Source organism: Cariama cristata, unplaced genomic scaffold (assembly GCF_000690535.1).
Source record: "Cariama cristata isolate BGI_N322 unplaced genomic scaffold, ASM69053v1 scaffold12949, whole genome shotgun sequence".
In the NCBI taxonomy this organism is placed as follows: Eukaryota; Metazoa; Chordata; class Aves; order Cariamiformes; family Cariamidae; genus Cariama; species Cariama cristata.
Window position 1 is genome coordinate 13,456 of NW_009634105.1, and position 23,228 is coordinate 36,683.

Sequence of the window (23,228 nt, forward strand, 5' to 3'; positions counted from 1 at the left end):
TTGTATGTTAATACTGAAGTTTGGCCGTTTCTGAATACCAAGGGAGGGAGGGGATAGCTGTGTTTAAGCCTTAACTCCAGCGTGCATGAAGTCTCTCTGCACAGTCCAGTTGCACACAGCAGTATGTTCATGGCATTCAATAAAACAGTTAAGGTCTTTAAGAAATTACAGCTTTTTTGTGATGGAGAATACATTCCCAGTAGCAGGCTCTAGCTTTTGCGTATTGATTAGAAAAAGAAAGTATGTCAGTCATTCTTTCATTTTCCCTCATTAAAAGGAGCAAAGGCCATTGAATTATTCTTGAGGGAACTGGCAGCAGGTTTGAGTTTTACCCTAGAAAACACGGGAAGTATAATTTGGTGTATTACTGCAGTATTATAGGAAGTGAGAAGATATTTGATCCCCAAAACAAAACCAAAATATCACTATTTATAACTTGTTACAGTGTAGACCATTCTTATGTTCTATCTGGGACTATTTTAATATTAGCAAATGATTTGATATATTCTACTTGATAGCTGTATTTGCAATTCAGAAATCAATCTATTAGCATGCTTGTCAGTGAAACACAGAATATCAGTTGACTCTGATAGGGTAAAAGGCAACCATTTATCTTTGGCGAGGTCCTTGGGTAAGGATATCCGTCAGGGGCTGTGCTTCGTGTGCCTCCTGTGGCGTTTTGGAGGAAGGACTCGTACAGTGAAGTCCCTCATCATTTCTCTTCTGGTTTTAGGATGAGTTTCTACCCGTGAGGATGCTGTCTTAACAAGGAAGTTGAAATGCCAGGGAAATTGGATGCCTGGCTGTGCATTACCTGGCAATATTTTCTTCAAGGGCTCTGTGCTGGAGTAGGAAAATACAAATTCTGCAGTTGAGGGGTCCAAGTTCTGTGTTGTGGTTTGAGCTTCCTCTTTCGTTAATGCAATTCAGAGCTAGCTGGAAATTGTAGTTAATTAATAAATCTGTCTCTGATCCCTCTTCAGCTGAAATTTGGGGACAGAGTAAGTGTGTATGTATTTGTACATCTATAAAACATCACATAGGTTGGCAAAGTCTCCTGCAAGTTATAAGGTGCAACTCTGACCACGTCAGTGTCTTGTTTACCATCAGGGACACCTCTGCTTAGGTATACACAGAGACAACTGCACATATGGATTGCTTTTACTATGTAGCTCTGTGTATTTGTATTTTTCTCTCCTCTCATACAACTGAAATGTGCACTAGGTTTGCTGTGGCATTATTCTTCCTCCTTTTCTAGAAAGGGGAAATAAAAGTGACCAAACAAGAACTGTGGAAAGAAACTAAAAATCTCCAATCCTATTTCATTGCAGGATGATGAAATCAACCAGCAGAGCCAGTTGGCTGAAAAACTAAAGCAACAAATGTTGGATCAAGAGGAGGTAAAAAGCTAAAAAAAAAAAACAAACCCACACTAAAAAAACCTTACATTTTGCTAATGAGCCCCTTGTTTAGTGATTCTATCCCAGTTGCTGTTATTCATATTAACTGGCTAAAATTCAATAGATAAGAGAAACTTGTGTGACAGCTAGGTTTAAACTTCCAGTTTCATAATATCCTCAGAAGAGCATTAAGCCGTGATAACTCCTTATAATGGCATACCATCCTGCTGGGAAGCGATGCTGGAGATACCAAGGTAGGAGCGTGGCCAGTATTTTTCACTTCAAACGTGTTTTTTAATATGTCTGTATCCTATCAGGTATCCAGACACTGTGGGCTGCACATAGTTGCAGATTTCCTAGTTTTTTGACACTATAAAAATTACTCCTGATAATAAATTACTGATATTCATTATTTTGGTAATTAGAGACAATATTGAGAGGAATCTGTGAGACTGAAAAATTGATTATCAGTGCTGCCACAGATTTGCTTTAAAATTTTCGATTGCTCCCTTTAAACAATTTGTTTCATTGTTTCTGTCTGTAAAATGAATGTTTGTTGTTTTGAAGATGGGGAATATGATCACTAAACTGACAGTCAAGTCATTTCCTTATCTATCACTTGTTTATAAGAGGTTTTGAAGATGCAAAATCTGACAATAACACCAAATCACCAATTTCCCCAAATGTTCCTGTGAGATTTCTTAGAAGATAGTTTTATACTGGTTTTCAAACTGTGGGAAGCTAGAGGAGGACCGTTCAGACTAAGAATATAATCCTGGTGTGGGAGTTCCCCCATCATTAGTGTTCCGAAATGTTGGTGTGTCTCTTTCTGCAAAACACTGCCATGATCCCAGCTGCCCGAGCCACTTCAGTTGGAGCACAGCATTATGCTGGCTGCTTTTTTTGGGGTGTGAAACCTCTCTTGTAATTGAAAAATTATTGTGTCTGTGTCTCAGTCATTACGCAAGCCCTCAGAAAGGGTTTCCAAGGTTTAGCTCCTTAACATGGAGAGATCAATACATGATAATGTCTGTTACTCGTCACTCATGGCATCCCTGCCACCTTTGGGGATTTATCCTCACTGCAGGAATTACCGGCCTTATTTTACTCCATGATGAAGCCCTTCGATCTCTTGCCACAACTTTCTTTTGATTACTCTGTGTTGCACACTACCCATGTCTGTGGCTATACAAACGTAACAGAATTTTATGCATTCTCAGCAACACTGTTTTCTGATGTGTGTTATTTACACCATCTACTTCTCCCATCTTTTTTTACATCAGTGTTCTCATCTAAAGCTTATTTTTCCCTCTTGGTTTTTCTTGTGTCTTAATTTTTGAGTGACGTGCATTCCTTTCTTTGTGTTAGATATTTGGGAGCATGCTGTATGCTGGCTTATTCCCCTCCCCTCTGTGTTCCATACTCAGTGTTACATCTGGAAGATGAATCAAGTTTTCGGTGGCCTCTACCCCTTGCCTTACAGACCACTTTTTCCCCTTTTTTTTGCACATATTGTAGTCTAGCTTTGCTGAAGTCTCTGCAGTTGATGTTGCACCGCTTGTTCAGAAGGTTTAGCTGATACATCTGAGAAGCTTGTCCATCTCTTACCTCTGAAAGCTAACGTGAGATTTTTGTTTTCTCCTGTAAGGGAATTGAATTAATTTTTCAAGGTTTTGTCTTCCACATGTGAGCTTCACCTGCGCTGCGGGAGCGATGTACCTGTTCTCTCTCAGGGCTGTGATTAGTTCCGTGATACATTAGCTGCAGAGCAGCTGCCTCACTCTGCTTCCCCCTAATTAACCAGACTACTTTTTTCTGCTTGATTAAGCTAGCAGGTTAATTATAAATCTAAGGCCCGCCACAGATGGCGTTGTGCTGATTCTGCTGCCTTTTGGTGCCTTTTCACCACTGGCTGCTTCTCAGGGTGTGTGTTTTGGGGGGGTTTCTGAATCTTCGACCCTTGTGAACGGATCCGCCAAGTGCTGCAGCCATCATCTTCTTCCCTTTCTTTACAACCGATCGGTATAATGCGTTATTAATAGCCTTTTAAAATCTTGGTATATTTTTCCACATTATATCAACAAGAATCTTCTGGGGAGCTATGTTGATGCTCTAGGTGATATATAACACTTCCCTTTACTTGAAATCACAGTAATATTCACACAGAAAATTTCTTAAGTAAATGTAAATAATAGTTCCATCTGTGTTTAGCAGAAAGATGATTTTAAGCTATTTTGTTGTTTAAATATTTACATGCCATCTGGCTTTGGCAATTCAGTGGGTTTTTCCGTAACGTGAGTGCACTTCTGAGGCTGCGGCGTTACCAGTGAGATAAATTTCCCTTACATCTGAATCCTCTCTTCGCCACTTTGGGCACGTGCCAGTGTCTGAAGCTGCCTGGTTGGTTTCCTATTTTCCATTAGCACTCTGAGCCAAGAAAAGCGATGTCTTCTCTGACATTCTCTTTTTAGGTGGTCTGTTTTAGAGAGACGTTTCTGTTTTGCTTGGGAGTTTGCACTCAGTTTCTTCATGGGAGCCAGTGGGCCGTGGTGGGACAGGTCAGGAGAAGTCCACCCAGCACTCTTCAGTACTGCAAATGTTGTTCTACTGTCTAAGAAAGCTGCAGCACAGTAATGTTAAACTAATCCATACATAGGAAAGCTTGGAAATAAGTGAGTTCTGTGAATGAGTCTCCAAACTTTGCTGTTAGGATGAGCACAAATGCCTTTTTGTATCTCATGCACTAGTTTTATATGTTATTGTTCTATATCTTTACGTCTTTCTGCAATTTTAAGTCCTGATTTCATTATTATTCTTGAAAGTACAATATTAGCGGTACATGTTAGGTGGCACCTTTTCTTTATTCACATCATTCTGCAGTATATGGCTGCTGTTGAATCTGGTTTTGTGCTAAGAACCCGATAACTGAATTTTCAAGACTTTTAACAGCTGAATGAAGATAGAATAGTGCAAGGGCAAGGGAGAGGACCGTGCAACTCACTCACTCAAACTTCAGCATCTCTCTTAGTAGCATGCAAAAAGTAAATTTAATAAGTTTTACAAATTGGAAGTACTCACTAGTATGTGCGAAGTCTGTATTTTCTTCTTTAGTTAATATTTTTGCCTTGGCAAATGTGAGCAGCTAATCTATCTTCAGCATCATGCTTCAGGTGATAACTAAGAAGAATCATCATAGGTTTTCTTATCAAAATATTTCTTTAATGGCACAAGATCTTTGAGGCTGCCTCAGCGTTTTCACTTGGTTCACTTCAAAGTTGTGAGTCTATGTTTAAACATTTTACTTTGTGGTATTTTTTGGTCCTAGCTGCAGCCTTGGATTGAGGGCAGAAAATTTATTTGGAGCTATGATACTGTTTAAAATAAGTTTCTCTGCCTCAGTCTGGTGTCATAATGGGATTTGATTAAGATTTTCCTTTTTGTTGAAGTTCAGAGCCTTTTTTGCTTCCTTCAAACACATTTATGCTGAAACTGATGCTGTTTCTGGTGGAGTAGGAGGATTTCTTCTCTTCTGCTTTCCCTCTCTTGTACACACACTTGTGTGCTCACACTTTCTTTCTCTTTTTGTCTGTTTTTGCCCTTTTCAGTGTTGTCTTTTGGGTGAGTTCTTGGATGACTTAACACTTCTGTGGTATCTGGTTTCCAGCTTTTGGCCTCCACTAGGAGAGATTATGAGAAGATTCAAGAGGAGCTGACCCGTCTTCAGATTGAGAACGAAGCAGCAAAAGATGAAGTGAAAGAGGTCCTTCAAGCCCTGGAAGAATTAGCTGTCAATTATGACCAGAAATCCCAAGAAGTGGAGGACAAAACAAGGGCCAACGAGCAGCTGGCTGATGAGCTGGCACAGAAGAGTGTAAGAGCAAGCCGTTTATAGTGCTCGTTCCCTCCTCACCCCCTAACTCTGCGCCTCCCCTAAAGATTTCCATAGGGATTCCCAGATAACTGCTAGCCTATACCATTTCAGGAATCTTTCAGACACTGCTGCTAAGTATGTTGTTATGTCGTTTAAAAATGGGAGTAGCAGGGAAGCTGTTAAAAGATCCATATTTGCTGACGCTACCCTCTCTCTTCTATCTTAATTAAACGATAAAATTAAGGTAATTCAGAAACTGCTCTATGGAAGCTGATGGCAGATTGTGGCTCTCTTGCAGCCTCTGTGTTTTGCATGCCATAGCAGCAACTGAACTGAATGTGAGAACTGTCCATTCTGTGTTTTGGTTATTTAAAACCTGTATTATGCCAAGCAGGATGTGAAAATCTGCTGTATGCAAATTGCAGCATTTTGCGTTTCTCTGGACTCGGTTTCTCTGTGCTGTGGAGCAGGGATTTTATATAGAATCAGGGGACCTCAAGGAAGGAATCAGAAAAAAAAAATCAGCTTTTTAAGCTGATGTGTACTGATCTTAAGGAAAAAATCTGAAAAATTGGCTTACTAGCTTAATGCATCCTTGTTCCTTAAGTCATTACACAAACTGAGGAAGCTGCTGTTAACAGGTCTGTTTTCATGGAAGACTTCATTATTCACTTCAGTAAAGCAGACTTCTATGAAATCCATTTGAAAAAAAAATGGATTTTATATCTTTCTATACCTGTTTCTCTGTGATTAACCTTCTTGGACATGTATTATGCAAATAAGATTCTTACCAGATTTACTACATTTATTAGCTCCAAAGTAGTTTTGTTAGCAAGGGAGTTGTGACAGTAGATTATGGCAAGGTGGAATTGTACAGGTCAGCACATTGAGCCAGTAGGCATGTTCAGGAAAATACAAGACAATACCATGTTATCTAGATATCGCAGAACTGATGTCCAGTCTGCGAAGGGGAGGATAACTTTTGCTTTTAAACCTTTTCAGAGTGCCCTGACAGCGACCCAGAGGGAGCTGGGCCAGTTGCAGGAGCTCAGTAACCATCAGAAGAAGAGAGCTACAGAAATCCTGAACTTGTTGCTTAAGGACCTGGGAGAGATTGGAGGAATCATTGGAACTAACGATGTTAAAACAGTAAGTTGGCTATCTTTGTTGCTTGCCCCCCACACCTCCTGCGATATAAAAATACTTGGCGTGGAATATGTGTGATACAGCAGTCCGTCTCCCAGGACACTGCTGTTGAAATCCTGGCTAGAGCACAGAGTAAAATACTGAAGAGATCTTTGTCTGGGTCAGAGATGGTCAGTGTCTGTGTGCACAATTACCACTTTCATTTCTAGCTCAGTGTTTGGGGCCAGACTAATACAGCCCATCTGTGTGTTGATGTATTTATTAATGGGGGGGACTGAGTTCCCCTCAAAACAATACACACGTAGCCCCACTCCTTCGTTAGCTGGCATGACCCAGTATTCCCAGAATCTGAAGAATCTTTATTGTTGAGATTTGGCTTCTGGGTGGCTTCCTTTTTGTTTGAAGTTTGTCCTAAAACTGTTATGTAGCTGACGGTGAACAGGTCTCAAAACCAGAGGTCTGTCCTGACGGCTGTCCAGGGCACCCAAATGAAAAGATCTGCATCGAAATTGTATTTTCTGAATTCTGGTGTTTATTACCTTTCAACAGTGGCTGGCTTCATCAAAGAGCCCATGCTTTCGTGTGTGTTTCTGAACAGAAGATGCTTTAAAATTACTGATTTCTGGCGCTGGTAAATTTGTGCTAGATGCCACATAAATAATTACATGAGAGTAAGATCAACTTAGTTTTTGTATATTGACTAATGACCTTTATAGAGGAAAAATTGCAGAGGATCATTTTCCTCTGAAGTAAGAAGGTAAGAATGGGAGTGTAGGTGGTTGAAGTGGCAGAAAGCTTGATATCTGAACATGCCTGGAGATGGTGGAAATTTTGGCCATCTTTGCTTTGAAATTTGCCTTCTCTCTGCCTCTTGGGTTTACAGATACAGTAGAGGAGGTAGCTACTCACTTTGTCACACTTCTCCTGTTGTAGATGAGCAAAATGCTAAGTCTCAGAGAAGATATTTGTATGGTCGTTGCTAAATGACACATCTCTGATGGAAACTTTTCATGGCCTGGAAAATCTTCCTGGTGATGTTAATGCCATCCTACCTGTCCCTTTGAAACCACGTGAAAAAGATCAATTGCTAAAAGTGGATAAGAAATTGATTTTCAAGGTGTATGTAAATTCCTTGCAATGCATTCCATTTTCTTGCTTCTAGTTCACTTCTCAGTTTTTCAGCAATGAACTTCCTTGAACATTCAAAGCTAAAAGTGAGTATGTGCGGCTGTAGTGCTTTGAGCTGACTCTGAGAGTTGTTGATATCCTGCTAAATCCCTCTTAGATCAATAGATGTTCCAGCACGCTCTTATTGCAGAGGACATGATCCCTCTTGTCTGATGCGGTTATGCAGATGCCAGGACCACAAGACCAGACTAGATGTTACAGCAACCTCTGGTGGCCGTTGTAATGGGAACTATAAGAGGAAATCTTTGAAAATGGAGGCAGAGGCTGTTTGGTATGAATTTTTATAGTAACTAAGATGTCAGCATTTTACAGGACAGCTGTCAGTGTAAATAAGGCCAGATTGAGAAGCTTTTGGAAGAATAATTTCAAATTTGTTGGCAATTAGCAACTTCTCGAAGTGTGTCTAATTTCAGACCAGACTGAGAGTTTTGGAAGCAGTCGCATTTTTTAGGCTGTTGGGAGAAGATACAGCACATGTTACTTCCCCTTGGCAGTGCAGGGAAAAAGGTGAAAAGCAGATGAAGTTGCTAGCCATATGCTCGCTCAAGGAGAACCTTCAGAGCTCGTCAGTGGGCTACGTGAATTAAGTAGTTGAAGAAAGAAGACAGACATACAAATAAAAGGCACCATGTTAAACCAGGGAAGGAAATTATGTATAAATAGAATGATACTAATATTTAAAGAGGAGAGTGATTACTTTTTCTCTTGCAAGGTGAGATTTCCAGACCCATGTCTGTCTTACAGCTCCTTATTGAAGAAGTACAACCCTTGAAGAGGAGACTTCTTTAAGGAGTACTTTGAAAATGCTGTTCAGCTTTTAGCAGTTTGAAAGAAGGAAAATTTCCTGTGCTGGTGACATGAGAAGGTTTCTCCAAAATACACTCTTGCCATGATGGTGGGCTTGGTTGCTTTAGATGTTGAACCATTAAATTGATGAAGCGCACTGTGAGCACAAGCATTAATTTCTCACTTTTGAGGCTTATCAGTGAAGATTGTAAGAAACAGAGTGGTATAACATGTTTAAAGGTGACCTGAAGGTCTGTAGGTATTCTTTGAGGGCTTCTGTGCTTTCACAGGGAGCTGCCTAGCGCTAGACAAGAGTTTCACAGCAGGAAGACTGCTTTGCGTTGACTTGACCTGGACGAACCACACCTTCAAGACTGCAATCTTCTGTGTGTTTAGTTAGCAGATGTGAACGGGGTGATTGAGGAGGAGTTCACCATGGCACGGCTTTACATCAGCAAGATGAAATCTGAGGTGAAGTCTCTGGTGAACCGCAGCAAGCAGTTGGAGAGCGCCCAGATAGATTCCAACAGGAAGATGAACGCCAGCGAGAGGGAGCTTGCAGCTTGCCAGCTCCTCATTTCACAAGTATGTTTGTTCCTTCCTGGTCCCTTTGCAGCAAGGTTCAGTGACTTTCTCAGCCTCCTTCCTCGTGAAATCATGTATGCTAGGAGTGAGAAATGAGACTTACGGGAACAGAGTGGTGTTTCTCTTGCCTGTTTTGTTGTTTTTTCTCTCTTCTCCCATTCCTCCCCCTCAATGTTTTTCAGCACATTCTGTGGCAAGATTGGGTGCTGCTGTAGATCTCCAAATGTATTCTGTGGCATAATACTGAAAATCCTCCTCAGAGCGATTTTCCCAGCATGAATTTGTGTGTTGTACCTTCACTATAAAAGCAACCTGAGAAAGGAAGCAGTGATTGTATGGTTCACTAGCAAAACCTTCGGAGATCCCCTCATATCTGGTCTGTTAGTATACTGCCAAGATAACTAGGCAGCAATATATAAAATAATAAGTTATGGAAAACATGACTATGTAGGATAGAAATCCAGATGGTAGGAGGGCTTCCCAGTGGGTTGCAGTTAGAGGCAGTGATGCTTGCTGCAGGGAGAGGGCTAACTGCTTTGACATGCTCAACTGCTTTGATGTGGACACATGAAAGGGAGGAGATGATACAGTTTACTGTATTTCCTTTGCTACCAGTTAGTCTAAGAAAACCTGGAGCAAGGATTGCCTCTTGTCCTGGAACAGAATGTCTTTATCAAGTTTTACTTAATAAAGCTGTAGCTGGAAGTGTGCTTCTTAGTGTTAAAGCAAGGCTGGAGTCCTGAGGGTATTAGCTGTCCAAAAACGTTAAGTAAATCTTAAAGTAGACCCTCGGCTGGCGTGGCCACTGAAGGAAGTCATCACACCAACCTTAACCTTGCAGATGAAGGCTTGACTTGCAAAGCAGCTATATGCATGCTTCTGCTGGCAGGAGAGGAGCAGGAACACAGAGCTGGGAATAAAGGTCTTGGCAGTGGGCGGTGGGACAGCCCCTTTCAGTCCTGGTCTTGGCTTACACTGGCCCGGTGAAGGTGTGAGCAGAAGGCAGCCCGGCTGCCTCTGCGGGGTCGGTGTTTGTCCCCTTACACTGTAGTCAGGCTGGAATCAGAGAGCTTCCGTGCTCAGAGCTTGTCACAAGCATGACCTAACTGTTGTCCTCAGGACCTGTTTACAGACAGGAGACCGGAGGTTTAGGCTTTGAGAGATTTATCCAAGTACTGTATGTTCACATCGTGAAGAAACTGAGCAGAAATACTCTTCAGCAAGTGATCACTTTAATTGGCATTTTGGAGGTTCTACATTTAAGTGCATATTGAGGCCTGTCTAAAACCGGGAAGAAGCTGGGCATTGTTAGGCTCAAAATCTTGTTAATGGGCAAATTTTGCCCAAAAAAGCCACCAAGGAAAAGAAAAGCAAAGCAAAGCTGCAAGGCAGGTCAGGAGGAGCTCAGATGGATCAAGCCTCAGTCCTTGAGGCCTTGCAAACTCAGTCGAAAGCTAGTGACCTGTTACTACCAATGGCAATTCCGTACCACAGGGCTACACGTTTACGGTGTTAAGCTGATCCATAAAATGGTGTATCACCACTGCGTGCCATACCAAGAGTCTCCGTTTCAGGGCCTGAACATGTGAAGCCAAGCTAGGGGTTGGCCAAATTTCTTGTCAGCTTTAGGAATCTACTGGAGGACTTACTGCCCAAAGCGTGTAACTTGGGCATGCGCCCTGCTCTTCCTGGAGACCTCGGTCCCAGGAGGGTCTGAACTATTTTAGTTCCTGCTAAGGATTAGTCCTCTCTAAGTCTGATCTTTACAGCAGCACCAACCCAGAGGTCTCAACCCCTCTCTGCCAAGGTGAACTTTAAGAACAGTAAACCACAAGTGCTTCAGTGACCTTATTAATACGATGTAATAATTCCCAGACAGTATCTTAATTTTATCCCCAAATTAGAAAATTTTAATTCAATTTTTGATGTTTTCACTACATTCTTCGCTATTTTCTGTTTAAACATAAGCCCTTCTAGTTCAAAAGGGTGTTGGCAAGAAACAAATCATTAGGATGGCTGGGGAAAGTCAATCAGAGCTTCTGCAGGTTGGAGCATCCAGGAAGCCACCTCAGAAGCCCGGTGTTCAGCTGGTTTTTAGAAAGCTGCTGCAATTTTTTAACACCAAATCATGAGCTTCCTCCAGCGATGTTTTGGGATTACTACTTGCACTGTTCAGTATATGTTTTGGGCTACTAAGTGTGACCTTTAAAAATTCAGTCTGTTTGGATCTGTTAGCTCCTTCTCAGATATTTTGCTGTATTTTCTCCTAGTCATCAGCTCTGAATGGGAGAGCTTTCTATTTTTTCCTCCTTTATGTAGGACAGTACCTGAATTCCTAGATAACAAGCTGTAGTACTCACATCTCATTGCTATTCCCCTTGTCTTTAAAGCATGAAGCAAAGATCAAGTCCCTTACAGACTACATGCAAAATATGGAGCAGAAGAGAAGGCAGCTGGAAGAGTCACAGGACTCTCTCAATGAAGAACTTGCCAAGTTACGTGCTCAAGGTACAGCATTGGGTCTTGTGGTCATCATTTCTTTTACCAACCATATCTTACAAAATTCAGTATTGGCTAAAGTATCGTATGTACAGTAGTCCTACAACATTTTATTGTCTACTTAGTATTTTGTGGTGAAGACATAAAATTGTGATTCAGAATATTAGCACATTGTGCTTCCTTGTGCACCTCACAGAAAAACAGAATTCTTGCTTCGAGCCTAGGCCATTAACAAAATACAGAGAAACTGAATTTTTCAAAAGAATCAAAAAGTTTATGACAAGCTTCACCTTGTACTCTAATGGTGTGAGAAATAAAAAAAACCAAACCACAAGTACTTTGGCCAAGCAGCACTGATCAATCTTGCTAAATCTCTATTCTGTAAAATTCTTGGATATCCGTCTAATTTCAGTTGTCCCTCTGGCAAATGCCCTGCCCTTTCAACAGGAAGCCGCTTCCCTTAGGGTCAAGTACAAGGTGTGTCTTTCCAAGCTCCTAGGTAGGATCCAGCTGACTTCATTTGAAGAATTGCTGTTTTTTCCCCATCTGATTTAATGTGGAAAATCTGTATCAATAGCAGTTCTTGTAGCATTGCTAAAGTCCTGGTTTATGTAGAATTACGATGTGACATGGTAGCCTTAACGTTATTCTGGATTTCTGCACAAGGGATCTTCTCTGACTCCGGGAGCTGCAGGTGGTGACAAGACATTGTTTTATGTTTTGGGTTTTTTTTAACATCTCCTGCATTTTTAGAATAGAATTTTTATTCCATCTCCTGATCTTCCTGCCCTAAGAAATGACCTGGTTCTGGAGGCACCATTTCCCAGCAGGAAGTGGAGGGGCACAAGGAGGATTGTGATGAGTAGGGTTTTAAGGAGACAAGGGTAGGTTGGAAAGGTGCTGGGTGAGCTGAAAACAATGTGCCCTGTTAGTAAAGGGAAAGGGAGTTTGGGCAGTATGGTCACAACTTGGGTACTGCAAACCATGGCTGTTTCTGCTCCTCCAAAGCTGACTCCCCTGATCCCACTGCCCCCTGCAAAAAGAGGAACTGTTTTGTTGTGATTTATTTTGTTTTTTTTTTTTTTAAAAATGGCTGGATGTAGAATGTCCTGGAACTGTATGGTTAATTTTCAACTGTCTCTGACTTTAAACAGAAAAAATGCACGAAGTCAGTTTCAAGGATAAAGAGAAGGAGCATCTCACCCGGCTTCAGGACGCAGAGGAGATGAAGGTAGTATGGCGTGCTGCAATTTTAGAGAGCATTTCTCAGCGAGATTGTTCATTAAGCTGATAATTAGGGTGTGAGGTTGTCTTCCTGTACACGTTGTGTGCTTTTAGAAAACATTTCCAGCCTCTGTCAGAATTGCTGGCCTCTGTTAGAAAACCTGACCCCACGTAATTGAGTGACCTTTGCAGTGTGAAATTAGAGAACTTGCTAGTATTGAGGTTGTTGACCAGATGATGGAAAAAAGTGAGTTATAGTCTGAACATCTGAGCTGAACACATCTTCTGAGACCAGTCTGTAAGCTGAGCCAGCTTCAGAGAGCAGAGGCGTTCAGTGGAATGTGTTTGCTAATTGGAGATGCCTGGGTTCCTCAAATCACACAAACAGAGAACCAAAATACAAGACCCAACATATGGTGTCCATAGTTGAAAACAGTTTTGTTATATATGGTTGAAAAATTATATTGATTCACCTCTATGTTACTCTGATTTCTTGCTGGTGGAACTCGACTGAAAGTCAGTTCGCTAAGTAGTGAATCAGGCTACTGGGTTTGATACAATTTAGGTACTGAAAAATTTGATAAAAGAAGAGGCCGCTTTCCCAAATAATTTGGCAAGAATTCTGACTATCTCCTAGAAATAATTATGAAACATGAACCTATTTTCCAGTGTTTTCTTCTTCCTTTGGAATGCAAAGATATATTAGGCAATAGTGTTCTGATGGGGTTGCAAATTGCAGAGAAGGAAAAATACGGTTTTACAAAGATAGTGATAGAGGATTGTCAGCTTCAGAACTTTTACTTCCATTATAAAAAGTTAAAGTCACTTAAATGGTTGTACAGTTATTCCTTACAGTTGGAAGAAAAAAAGGAAATCTTTTATTAGCATGCTAAAGAGATGCATTCAGTTTTTCTTACTGCTTGAGATATATCTAATCCTAGAATTTAAATAACAGGGCTGTGGATAAACAATTCTCAGAGAGGAGGAGGGTGTTTCAGCTTTTACTTCTGTCACAGGTATAGCTGTATGCCTATTTACTTGGTGAGTAAGCAGGACTGGTAAAACCAGTGTCATTCTTGGCACTTGGTATGCTAAGACCCTGGCGTTCACATGCGGTAGTTTTTGCAAGAAAATTAGTAGAAACTGGTGAACATCTGTTGCTAAAAACTGTCTGAATTAAATGCTTGGATAAGTAGATGCAGAGTGTTGTAATCATGGAAAGATATACCAAGCAGATTCCTGAATTAACCTGATCTGAGAAGCTTCACTCACATCGAGAAAGATAGGTTGATTTAGCTGAGAGGTAAGAAGGAAATTTAGCTGTGTGTTACTTCATTTTGGTTCTGGTTTTTGCACTCTGCAGAAGGCACTGGAGCAGCAGATGGAGAGTCACAGGGAAGCCCACCAGAAGCAGCTGTCCAGGCTGAGGGATGAAATCGAAGAGAAGCAGAAAATAATTGATGAAATCAGAGAGTATGTTCACTCGCTCCATCACTTTCTCTGTTCCTATCCTGTTCTGTGACAGTGTAGGCATGTTTTGGGGTTGGTTTTGTTAGTTTTAATTAATGTCTATATATATCAGTGTCTTACAGAAAGTAGTGTCCTTACATGCAACAGCCAACCCTCTAATTATTTTACACAGTGGATTATAGTGCCTAGTTTTTATGGTGGAGCTTTAACAACTCCATAAAATTACAGAGAGGAAAAAGAAAGAATAATGTTACACCTGCAGGTCAGTAGGTGAGAGAAGCTTGGAGGAGAACAGATTTTAAAAGATAAAGGTTTTGAGGGCATCTTATAGCAACTAGTCCTGCCACAGACTTTCTGAGAGTCTACATGACTCGAATATGTCCCATTTTCACACCCTCAATATTTCTTCCTGACAAAGCAATGGAGTCTGTTGGTCAGATATTCCAGCACTTGAAAAACAGAATTCTTTGCTTCTGTACTCTTCTTGTTGTCAGTGTTCATAAAATCTAGGCAATCCTGATGTAGTGTTCATTCTTTCCTTATATTTATTGTGTGGCCAAAGACTAGTAATAGGGAAATGAGAAATATGAGGAAGCGGGACAGAAGGATTGCAAGAAGTTTGTGTCCTTTAAGATAAAGGAAGCAAGCCACTGAATTTATTTCTCCAATATTTTTAAATATTGTTCTTCAGGTTCTTTATGCTTAATTTCTTTCAGAATTTTTCAGTAGAGCGTTACAGCTTTACTTTCTGTGTCTAACCCCATTTTGTTTATGGAGAATTACCCACCCTTATTTATGGGGTTCAGGACTGAGCTGTACTGACTTTTTCTTTTGCATTCTAGTATGAATCAGAAGCTGCAACTGGAACAAGAGAAACTGAGTGCTGATTACGATAAATTAAAAATTGAGGACCAGGAAAGAGAAATGAAACTGGAAAAGCTCATGTAAGTCAACAGTTTTCTCATCTAGTGTCCTTGAATATAGTGTCTCTTAATGTGTCCACAGGAAATGTGCTAGCGAGAGGCATTTGTGTTGAAATATTCACACTGAAAATATCTTTTCAGTAACAGCCAACATGACGTACTAATAAATAATTACCAATTACTCCATATTTTTATATCATAGGCTTTTCAATAGTGGGTTTGATACTTGCCAAAAAGGGTTTTTTTTACAGCTCTGATTCTATGAAATATCCTAGCAAGTGTTAAATACCTCATTCCTTGATGCACAGCAAAACCAAACAAGAACAAAATTGGGGGTTTTGGGTGGGTTTGGGGTTTTTTTTGGGTTTTTTTTAAGTAATAAATCAGGTGTCTGAGTAAAAGCCTTTCCTGGAAATGAGAGAGAAAAATTTCATGTGTGGACACAAACAATGGAGATGGTGGCTCAGCTATTCCATGTGAGAAAGCTGCGTATTGGGGACAGTTGAAAGCATAATTACAGATGCAAGAGATGTACAATTTGCTCTCATCTGCAGATGTTCTACTCAAACTGAATGTTGATTGATTCTCTTCTGTTTTATATGACTTCAACATTTTTGATCTGTGTTTAATGTTGTGATCTTTCTAGCCTGCTTAATGATAAAAGGGAACAAGCAAGAGAAGATCTTAAGGGGCTGGAGGAAACAGTGGTATGTCTCAATTACACTTTATTGAGCTTCCCCCCCCCCCAGGTCTTCATCACTGATGTATTACCAAACACTGGTATCTGTGCCCAAGGAAATGACCAATTTATATTGTAGTAGGCTAAATTTGTGCGTTTTGCCAAATGATTAAATTGAATTTTAAAATTTAAGATAAAATACTATTGTTGTTGCCTCCTGTGAATAAGCTATCACCGATAAGTCTACCGGTACTCTTTGTTTTGCTGTCTTTGTTCCTTCAAATCACCTGAAATAATCACTGAACTGAATAGCGTAGCTACAGTGAGGTGATACGTACCTGCCTCTAACTTGACCAGTGTAACGGCTTACAGAGAGAGATGATACTGTGCATGCAATGTTAAAAAGGCAATCTATGATGGATGACTTCAGTCGTGAAGCTGTTGCTGCACAGTTTTTTTGGAAGCTACTTTTTTATCTGTCCGTAAAATACACAGGCTTTCTCAAACATCTCAGAAGTCGGTCAAAACCATAGCTGGTTTAGGAGCATCATACGGTGAGTTTTGCTAGTGTTAACACTCAAAACCAGCATTTTCCCGTCTATGTGATGCTGTAAAAATTAAGCTTATAGTGGCCTTAGGAGCAGTTGGAGTTCATTACTGAAGCTGAACTATTTGGGTCCTTTCCAGCTTTGGCTCCTAATGGCTGCCTCGGACATAAGCCTGGTTAAAATAAACTCGTGCGAAGGACAGATTTAACCAACTTTTCTGATATGAACTGTACATGTCAGATATTTACAGAGCTTGCATGTAGGCTTGATTTGCCCTGTATGTCAAACGAGTAAGGCAGTTGGAAATCAGAGTTAGGCAGTACGATACTGTCAGCTTGCAGAAACCCAGATCGTATTTTTTTAAATTTTTGAATAAACATCTTTGAACTATCTTACATTAAAATTTTATTCACTTTGTTAGAGTTCTAATAATTACGGCAGCCGGAATTAAAAATCAAGCATATCAAATTACAGGAAAGCATGAGCCGTCAAAGGCCAAATGGTGCCTCATCCCTCCCCGTTGGTATGGGGACACGTCAGGCTCCATGGGCACTGTCTCTCATTTGGATGATTACTTTGAGAAGGAAGGGATAAAGAACACTCTTGGTGGGACCACAGCTCCTGCCTTTGCTTTGACTCGTTCTCCTTCCCAGTGCCAGACTGGTGAGAAAGCAAAAGGAGGGGGTTACTGGGTGGAGGTCGGCTGGGGCAGCACCCTGAATGGGAGCTGTTGGAGAGGTGTCTGCTCTGCAGCGGTGTTGGACTTAGAATGGCACACCGTGCCTCTTCGGGGTACCACATCACTCCTACGTAAACCAGCTGTGGTTGTAAGGTGCAGTTTCTAGCAGTCCACAAAGGAAGCTTCTCCTTTTTGGTTTCTAGTCATTTTTGCCTTTTTCTTTTGAGAAATAAAAAATTTAGGTTTAAAAGCTTGTAGCTGTGGTGGAGCTTATCGAGTGATTCATTTAAATTCCAGTCTGTGAGTGGATAAGCATAAAATGGAAAAGTTAAGGTTGCTCTTACCAACTTTGGAAAGACACTTCTTTTCAGTATGGCTTTGGTGCAATATGGGGTTGGGATGAACTGCCTATCTGCATAGTTTCCTATCCTGCAAATGGATCAGTGCTTCCCGCCTTCTGGGAGTAGGTGCAAGGTTGCCACTTCTCATGTCACACCTCCAGTCTAGGATAAGGTGGTTATTTCACTGAGCCTGAGAAGTTGATGCGTATAAAAAAAAGCTGGGAAGGCCAAAACTTAAAAGCACTTAAAACAGCTTAAGTGTCTGTGAGTAAGCATTCAGAGCAGGCCAATGCGTGTGCTGGAGAATGAATCCAGAGCTGTGTAACCATGGCCAAGTTGTGAGACTTCAGCCTCCTGCTGTTGTCTCCCCACGCCCTAAGACAGAGTCAACGTATTTTCAGAAGTAGCTTTGGTGTGGTGAGCGCCTTGGGAGGCGCGAGAGCTCTTCAGCGGGGAACAGCGTGGGCACTGCCTTTCTGTGAGCCGCATATGCCTACGGACAGGTACATCTCTATAAGTCAATCACAATAAAGTCGTATTATCGACTCAAATCTGAGGAGAATTTTCACACCAGAGTATCTACCATGTCTTACTGGTTTGTGCTTTTAAAAAATTTAATATTATTTTGATTCCAGGCAAGAGAACTTCAGACTCTTCACAACCTACGCAAGCTGTTTGTCCAAGATCTTACCACCCGCGTTAAAAAAGTAAGACTACAGTCTTTTAAACCAGAGTCTTAACTTTTTTGCAGTATTCTTGTGATTTGCTGGAAACCTTTAGTGCATGTTGTTACAAAATTAGATATTGTCTTTTTCAATAACAGTGAGTAATAAGATTAAAACTGTTCTGATGCTTATTAGCTTTTATTTGGTCCTAATTTGTTAAGGACGAGTCTTGGTGGTTAAACGAAATGAACCAATCCAATTCAATTCAGTTACAAATTTCTCAAAGATGGTATTAATGAGTACCAGAAATTATTCAATATAACTTGCACTAACTTGTGCTACACTGAATGCTGTGGCCCTTTCTTCCTATGGGCTTGTGACTAGTCAGCCTTTTCCTGGCAAAATTATTATTATTTGGCAGAAATGAATGTATTTTTAACTGTTGAAGAAAGAGAGTCAGAAGCTGCATAAATAGGCAAAGGCTTCGCAACGCTTTTCAGTCCTTTAGAGTAGTTTTGGGGAAGAGTTTTTATACTTTTTTAAGGTTGAAAACCCATATTACATAAAAATGTCTCCCAGGAGTGGAAAAAAGAGGGAAAAGGGGTTTTCCCCACTGAAATCTATGATTTTCTTATTCAGGATCCCCCCATAATTGTTCAGTAAAAATAGTTTGTCTTTTGTGTAGAGGGGAATGTGGCTCTTAAATATCAAACGAACAGGTAAAATAAATTCTATTTAATTTTGGGCTCTGGAATACTTTCCTGCCTTTGGGAAGCTTAAATTCACAAAAGACCTGAGCTTCCTCTTGAGTTTCTGCCTGGCTTTGCTGAATGCTGCAACTCTCTGTGCAGAGCGTTGAACTTGACAGCGACGACGGAGGTGGAAGTGCTGCGCAGAAGCAGAAAATTTCCTTTCTTGAGAACAACCTGGAACAGCTTACAAAGGTTCACAAACAGGTACGAGCTCCGCTTCCTTACTGCCTGTCATTCCTTCTCTCATAGAACCATAGAATGGTTTGGGTTGGAAGGGACCTTAAAGCCCACCCAGTTCCAACCCCCCTGCCACGGGCAGGGACACCTCCCACCAGACCAGGTCACTCACAGCCCCATCCAGCCTGGCCTTGAACACTTCCAGGGATGGGGCAGCCACAGCTTCTCTGGGCAACCTCTGCCACTGCCTCACCACCCTCACCGGGAAGAATTTCTTCCTGATATCTCATCTAAGTCTTCCCTCTTCCAGTTTAAAGCCATTGCCCTTGTCTTATCACCCTCCCTCCTTCCCTCCCTCGCTAAAAATACCCTTTTTTATGTTTAAAAGGATAATATTTGAAGGTAACGTACTGTCTGAGGAAACAGTAGCTATAGTTCTCAACTAAAACTCTTGGCATTAGGAGTTAGCGTTAGAGCTGCTCTTCCCAGTACCCGTAATTCATATGAATGTGTTAAATAAACAATTATTTTTTTCTGTGTAAATAGACTCTAGCAGTTTTAGCAAGACTAATTGTCGCTATATTGGTGTAATGCATAAAAACCAGAATAGTGTGTTTATTACCTTGTGTGCTGATAGCTGGTTTCTATAAAGCTGCTTAGAGGCACCCTTGGAGGTGACTCGAGTAGAGTTAACCAGCAGAGCATGAAAGCAAAGACGTGGAGGTTTTCTATGCAGCTTAAGGGCTGGTGGCTCTCTGGGGTGCTGAGGTTGGCCATTTCTGGGCATGTCCATCTCTGTCTCTCCCTCTTTCATAGAGTTCCCATTTCCTATGGAATTCTGCTGTTCAGAGAGACGAGGGCTATGGAGAGCCCTTCACCTTAGGGACCCACGTGCAAAGAGGGGGTGGAGGGGATGGGTAGTAGGCAGGTGTTTTGGGTATACATCAAGGAAAGAGCCTTACCCTCTCCTCACTGGAAGTGTGTATATATCAGTGGTTTGTGTATGTATCTAGGTAGCACCTTGTTAGATAAAACTGGATTATTTCTGCGAATACGTATGCTTCCACTCTCTTGTCAGATGACTGTTTTTGAACTGTGTCCCACTCTTCAGGTGAGGAGCACAAAATAGTAAAGATGCTTTTGATTTCATTTTTGAATAGTGCAATTTTCTGAAATTGTTATTATCGCTCTCTGAGATCTGCTTTCTTTATTCCCGTGGAAGTGCCAAAAAAGCAAGCAGTGCTGGGCCGTGACAAGTGTCCGCTAACGTTCAGTGTTTTGAGATTCCCAGGGAACAGATGGTTTAAAGACCTAGTTTCTAAATGTGGAAATCGGGACATGTTAGGAGTGTTTTTCCTTTTACTGTTTTGCCTTTTTTGCACTCAGCTCACGCATCTGCTGGGTTTTCAGATACAGATTTTTATAGTTCTCGTTAGCTTATATTTATTCAAAACTGACTACGAGTCCATGTCTCATAAGAAACTTAAGGGAAAAATGACATTGGACTTGACCTGAATGTGATATCATCCTGCTTTTATTTCATATCATAACTATTTCGTAGAACAAGGGTTCAAAACTTGCAGAAAAAGCATGTTGTGACAATGTTTTTATAGCTTTGTTTGTGTTTTTTCTTCTGGCACTAAGCCTAGACTAGCAGGTGTGTAAAACACTTTGGTTGTCAAACAACGTGTGAATGTTAGTACGTGCTGTAGCCTTACTGTATTATTAATGCGGTAGTTAAACCACTTTCTTCACTCCAGAAAAGGGAGAAAGACTCCTTTGGAACAGTTTTCTGTCAACTTCTGCTAGTGGTATAATCTGTTCAGTAGAAGTTGTACTGGATTTTCTAACTGTTTGCATCAGTGTTTTATTTATCAAAAAATCAATCCTCTTGGCTGTTGTTGCATGTAAAGTTAGATGTTATTCTGGTAACTGATAGACCTTGTTCAGGTTCGTATTTAATTGAGGAAGTGCGTGAATTCGGAGTTGTATATAATCATCACGTTTATAGCTACAGGCCTTACAGTGACTTCTTAGCAATGTTTGAGGCATTGAAGTTTCCAGTTTTTCCGTACACTTGAGTAGGGAACAAGTAGGTAAGCATGCCATAACCACTGGAGATGATGAATTTTTGATGATACCCGGTGTTGTCTGTAAGACATATTTAAGCATTACTGTTTTGAAATAATGAGGCGATCAAGTATTTGCGAAATGCTGGACGTTTCTGCGTTCTGAAGAAATGTAGAGTTTCTGCCACGGTTGTTCTTAAAGTCTAGAAAAGCGGGTGTGGTAATGGGGTGCCCTGCAGTAGCAGGGTTTGTCCTGGAGCCCTCACCCTTCAGGATCAGATCTGTGAAATTTTGTTGAGTGGAATAAACTCACTTTCTTTGATCTTTCTTGAAAATTTAAATTAATATCCTACCTCAGCTTGACAAATGAACTGCATGACTGAAAATAAATCTCGCTTTGACATAAGCTTTTTACAGTCATTTCTGAAAGAAACCTGTTTCATTCGTGGTATACAAGGTGTGAAGAGGAATCGGTGGTATTTTCTGTCTCTCCCTGTAAGAGAACCTTTCCCATAGTTTCTCACAGGATATTTTTGAAACTCCTTTTCTTGCAGTTGGTACGTGATAATGCAGATCTTCGTTGTGAGCTTCCTAAGCTGGAAAAACGACTTCGAGCTACGGCAGAGAGAGTTAAGGCCCTGGAGAGCGCACTGAAGGAGGCCAAGGAGAACGCCATGCGAGACCGCAAGCGGTACCAGCAGGAGGTAGATCGCATTAAGGAGGCCGTGAGAGCCAAAAACATGGCACGGAGGGCACACTCTGCTCAAATTGGTAAGGACATGGAGCTAAAGGGTTAGTGGTTGCTCACATACTTCATGGTTGGTCTGTTTGCTCATGTTTAAATAAAGAGAGCTTTGAAAGCAGCAGTCCAGGGCAAACCACAGGGTCTGCTTCTCCTCTGCTGTGCAGGAATGTTCAAAGACTTCACTTTTTAATAGAATCTGCCCCACCTAAAGTTTAAAGTGCCTCTGCTATTTAGCTCAGTAAATAAATGGCATAATGGGTCTTGTGTGCCCTTCTAGTGACCTGAAAACTTGTCTCTTTAAATTAGTCTCTCACTTTCTTCCTCCTCCCCCACATACTCTCCTTCTGCTTTCATTCTTTCCTTGCCTTTCCGGACCTTGTCCCTTCTTCTCTTTTTCCCCAATTACTCTTTGTGATTTAATCTGGACTGTGTAGAGTCAAAAATCTTCCTATATAATTCAGATGCTTGATATATCTTTGTGGTGCAATCTGATTGTGTGCATATAATCAAATGGTGATTAAGATGGGGCCATTTTTAAAGATTTGTCGGAATTACTAAAGTAGAAGGATGATGTTTTGGATGGTGATGCTAACATTGGTGTCTTAAAACCTTAGAGAGAATTAGGCAGCACACAGTATTTCCTGCTGTATGCTGCCTCTTGTAGAAAGCCGTTGACAGCTTTGTCTTGGCATCTTCTGGAATGATATAAATAGTCAAATTGGACACAGAGTAAATCACTGACCACCAAGGGGGTCATGACTTCCCTCTGTTGTATAGACAATCCATAATCTTTGCAGAGGTGAGGGGCATGCATGGGAAGGTTAAACAGCTGTGTCACAAGCAGAAAATGGAGGTATTTCTTATTGGCAGAGGTAAGGGAATGCTATGTTCTGCAGAGCTAGATTAGACTCCTCTGCCAAGCACGGCTCATTGTTTGGAAACAATGGGGTTTGTACTAGAGGAGAAAGAGAGGTAAAAAACCTGGTGTGAAAGCTAAATGTCTTGTTTGGTTTCCTACTTTTACTCTGCAGCCAAGCCCATCCGCCCTGGTCATTACCCAGCGTCTTCTCCAACGGCTGTCCATGCCATCCGAGGGGGAGGGATGTCAAACTCCAGCTACTATCACAACACCAAATAGACGAGAAGTAAGACCAAAGTAACTTATCTGTTCTTTCCCTGATCACCCAGTTTTCTTGTCTTTCAGTCTTGCTTTTAGAAGACCCACAGTATTTTTTTTATCTAGTTTTAGTAGGAGTTGATTGCTGATAATTTAAGTGTGAAAATTAGTAATTTAAGTGAGGAGTGCCCTGTTAGAATGCCCTGCAAGCTGCTGATGCGAATTTTTATTTTAATGACTTAAAACTTTTTAAATAAACTAAAATGCTCTGGTAAATCCATACTGAAATTCACACATAGAGGTGTGAAACTCATGTAGTAAAAATAGAGTTCCAGAGGTTCCTTCTGCCAATATAATTTTCTGC

At 41.0% G+C, this 23,228-nt stretch overlaps 1 protein-coding gene across 1 annotated transcript in view; it reads left to right on the forward strand.

Moving 5' to 3' along the window:
• The window catches only part of KIF5C (kinesin family member 5C), a gene marked incomplete at its 5' end in the record, with an annotated part of 35,742 nt that extends 12,544 nt beyond the window's left edge, over positions 1–23,198 (forward strand). Inside the window, 13 exons of the mRNA XM_009707041.1 lie at positions 1,332–1,400; positions 5,065–5,271; positions 6,274–6,420; positions 8,788–8,976; positions 11,367–11,484; positions 12,630–12,706; positions 14,063–14,172; positions 15,012–15,113; positions 15,739–15,799; positions 17,975–18,046; positions 18,856–18,960; positions 21,557–21,773; positions 22,779–23,198. Coding sequence (XP_009705343.1) covers positions 1,332–1,400; positions 5,065–5,271; positions 6,274–6,420; positions 8,788–8,976; positions 11,367–11,484; positions 12,630–12,706; positions 14,063–14,172; positions 15,012–15,113; positions 15,739–15,799; positions 17,975–18,046; positions 18,856–18,960; positions 21,557–21,773; positions 22,779–22,885 — 1,581 coding nt within the window. The remainder of the gene's footprint in view (positions 1–1,331; positions 1,401–5,064; positions 5,272–6,273; positions 6,421–8,787; positions 8,977–11,366; positions 11,485–12,629; positions 12,707–14,062; positions 14,173–15,011; positions 15,114–15,738; positions 15,800–17,974; positions 18,047–18,855; positions 18,961–21,556; positions 21,774–22,778) is intronic.
• Positions 23,199–23,228: the final 30 nt, after the last annotated feature.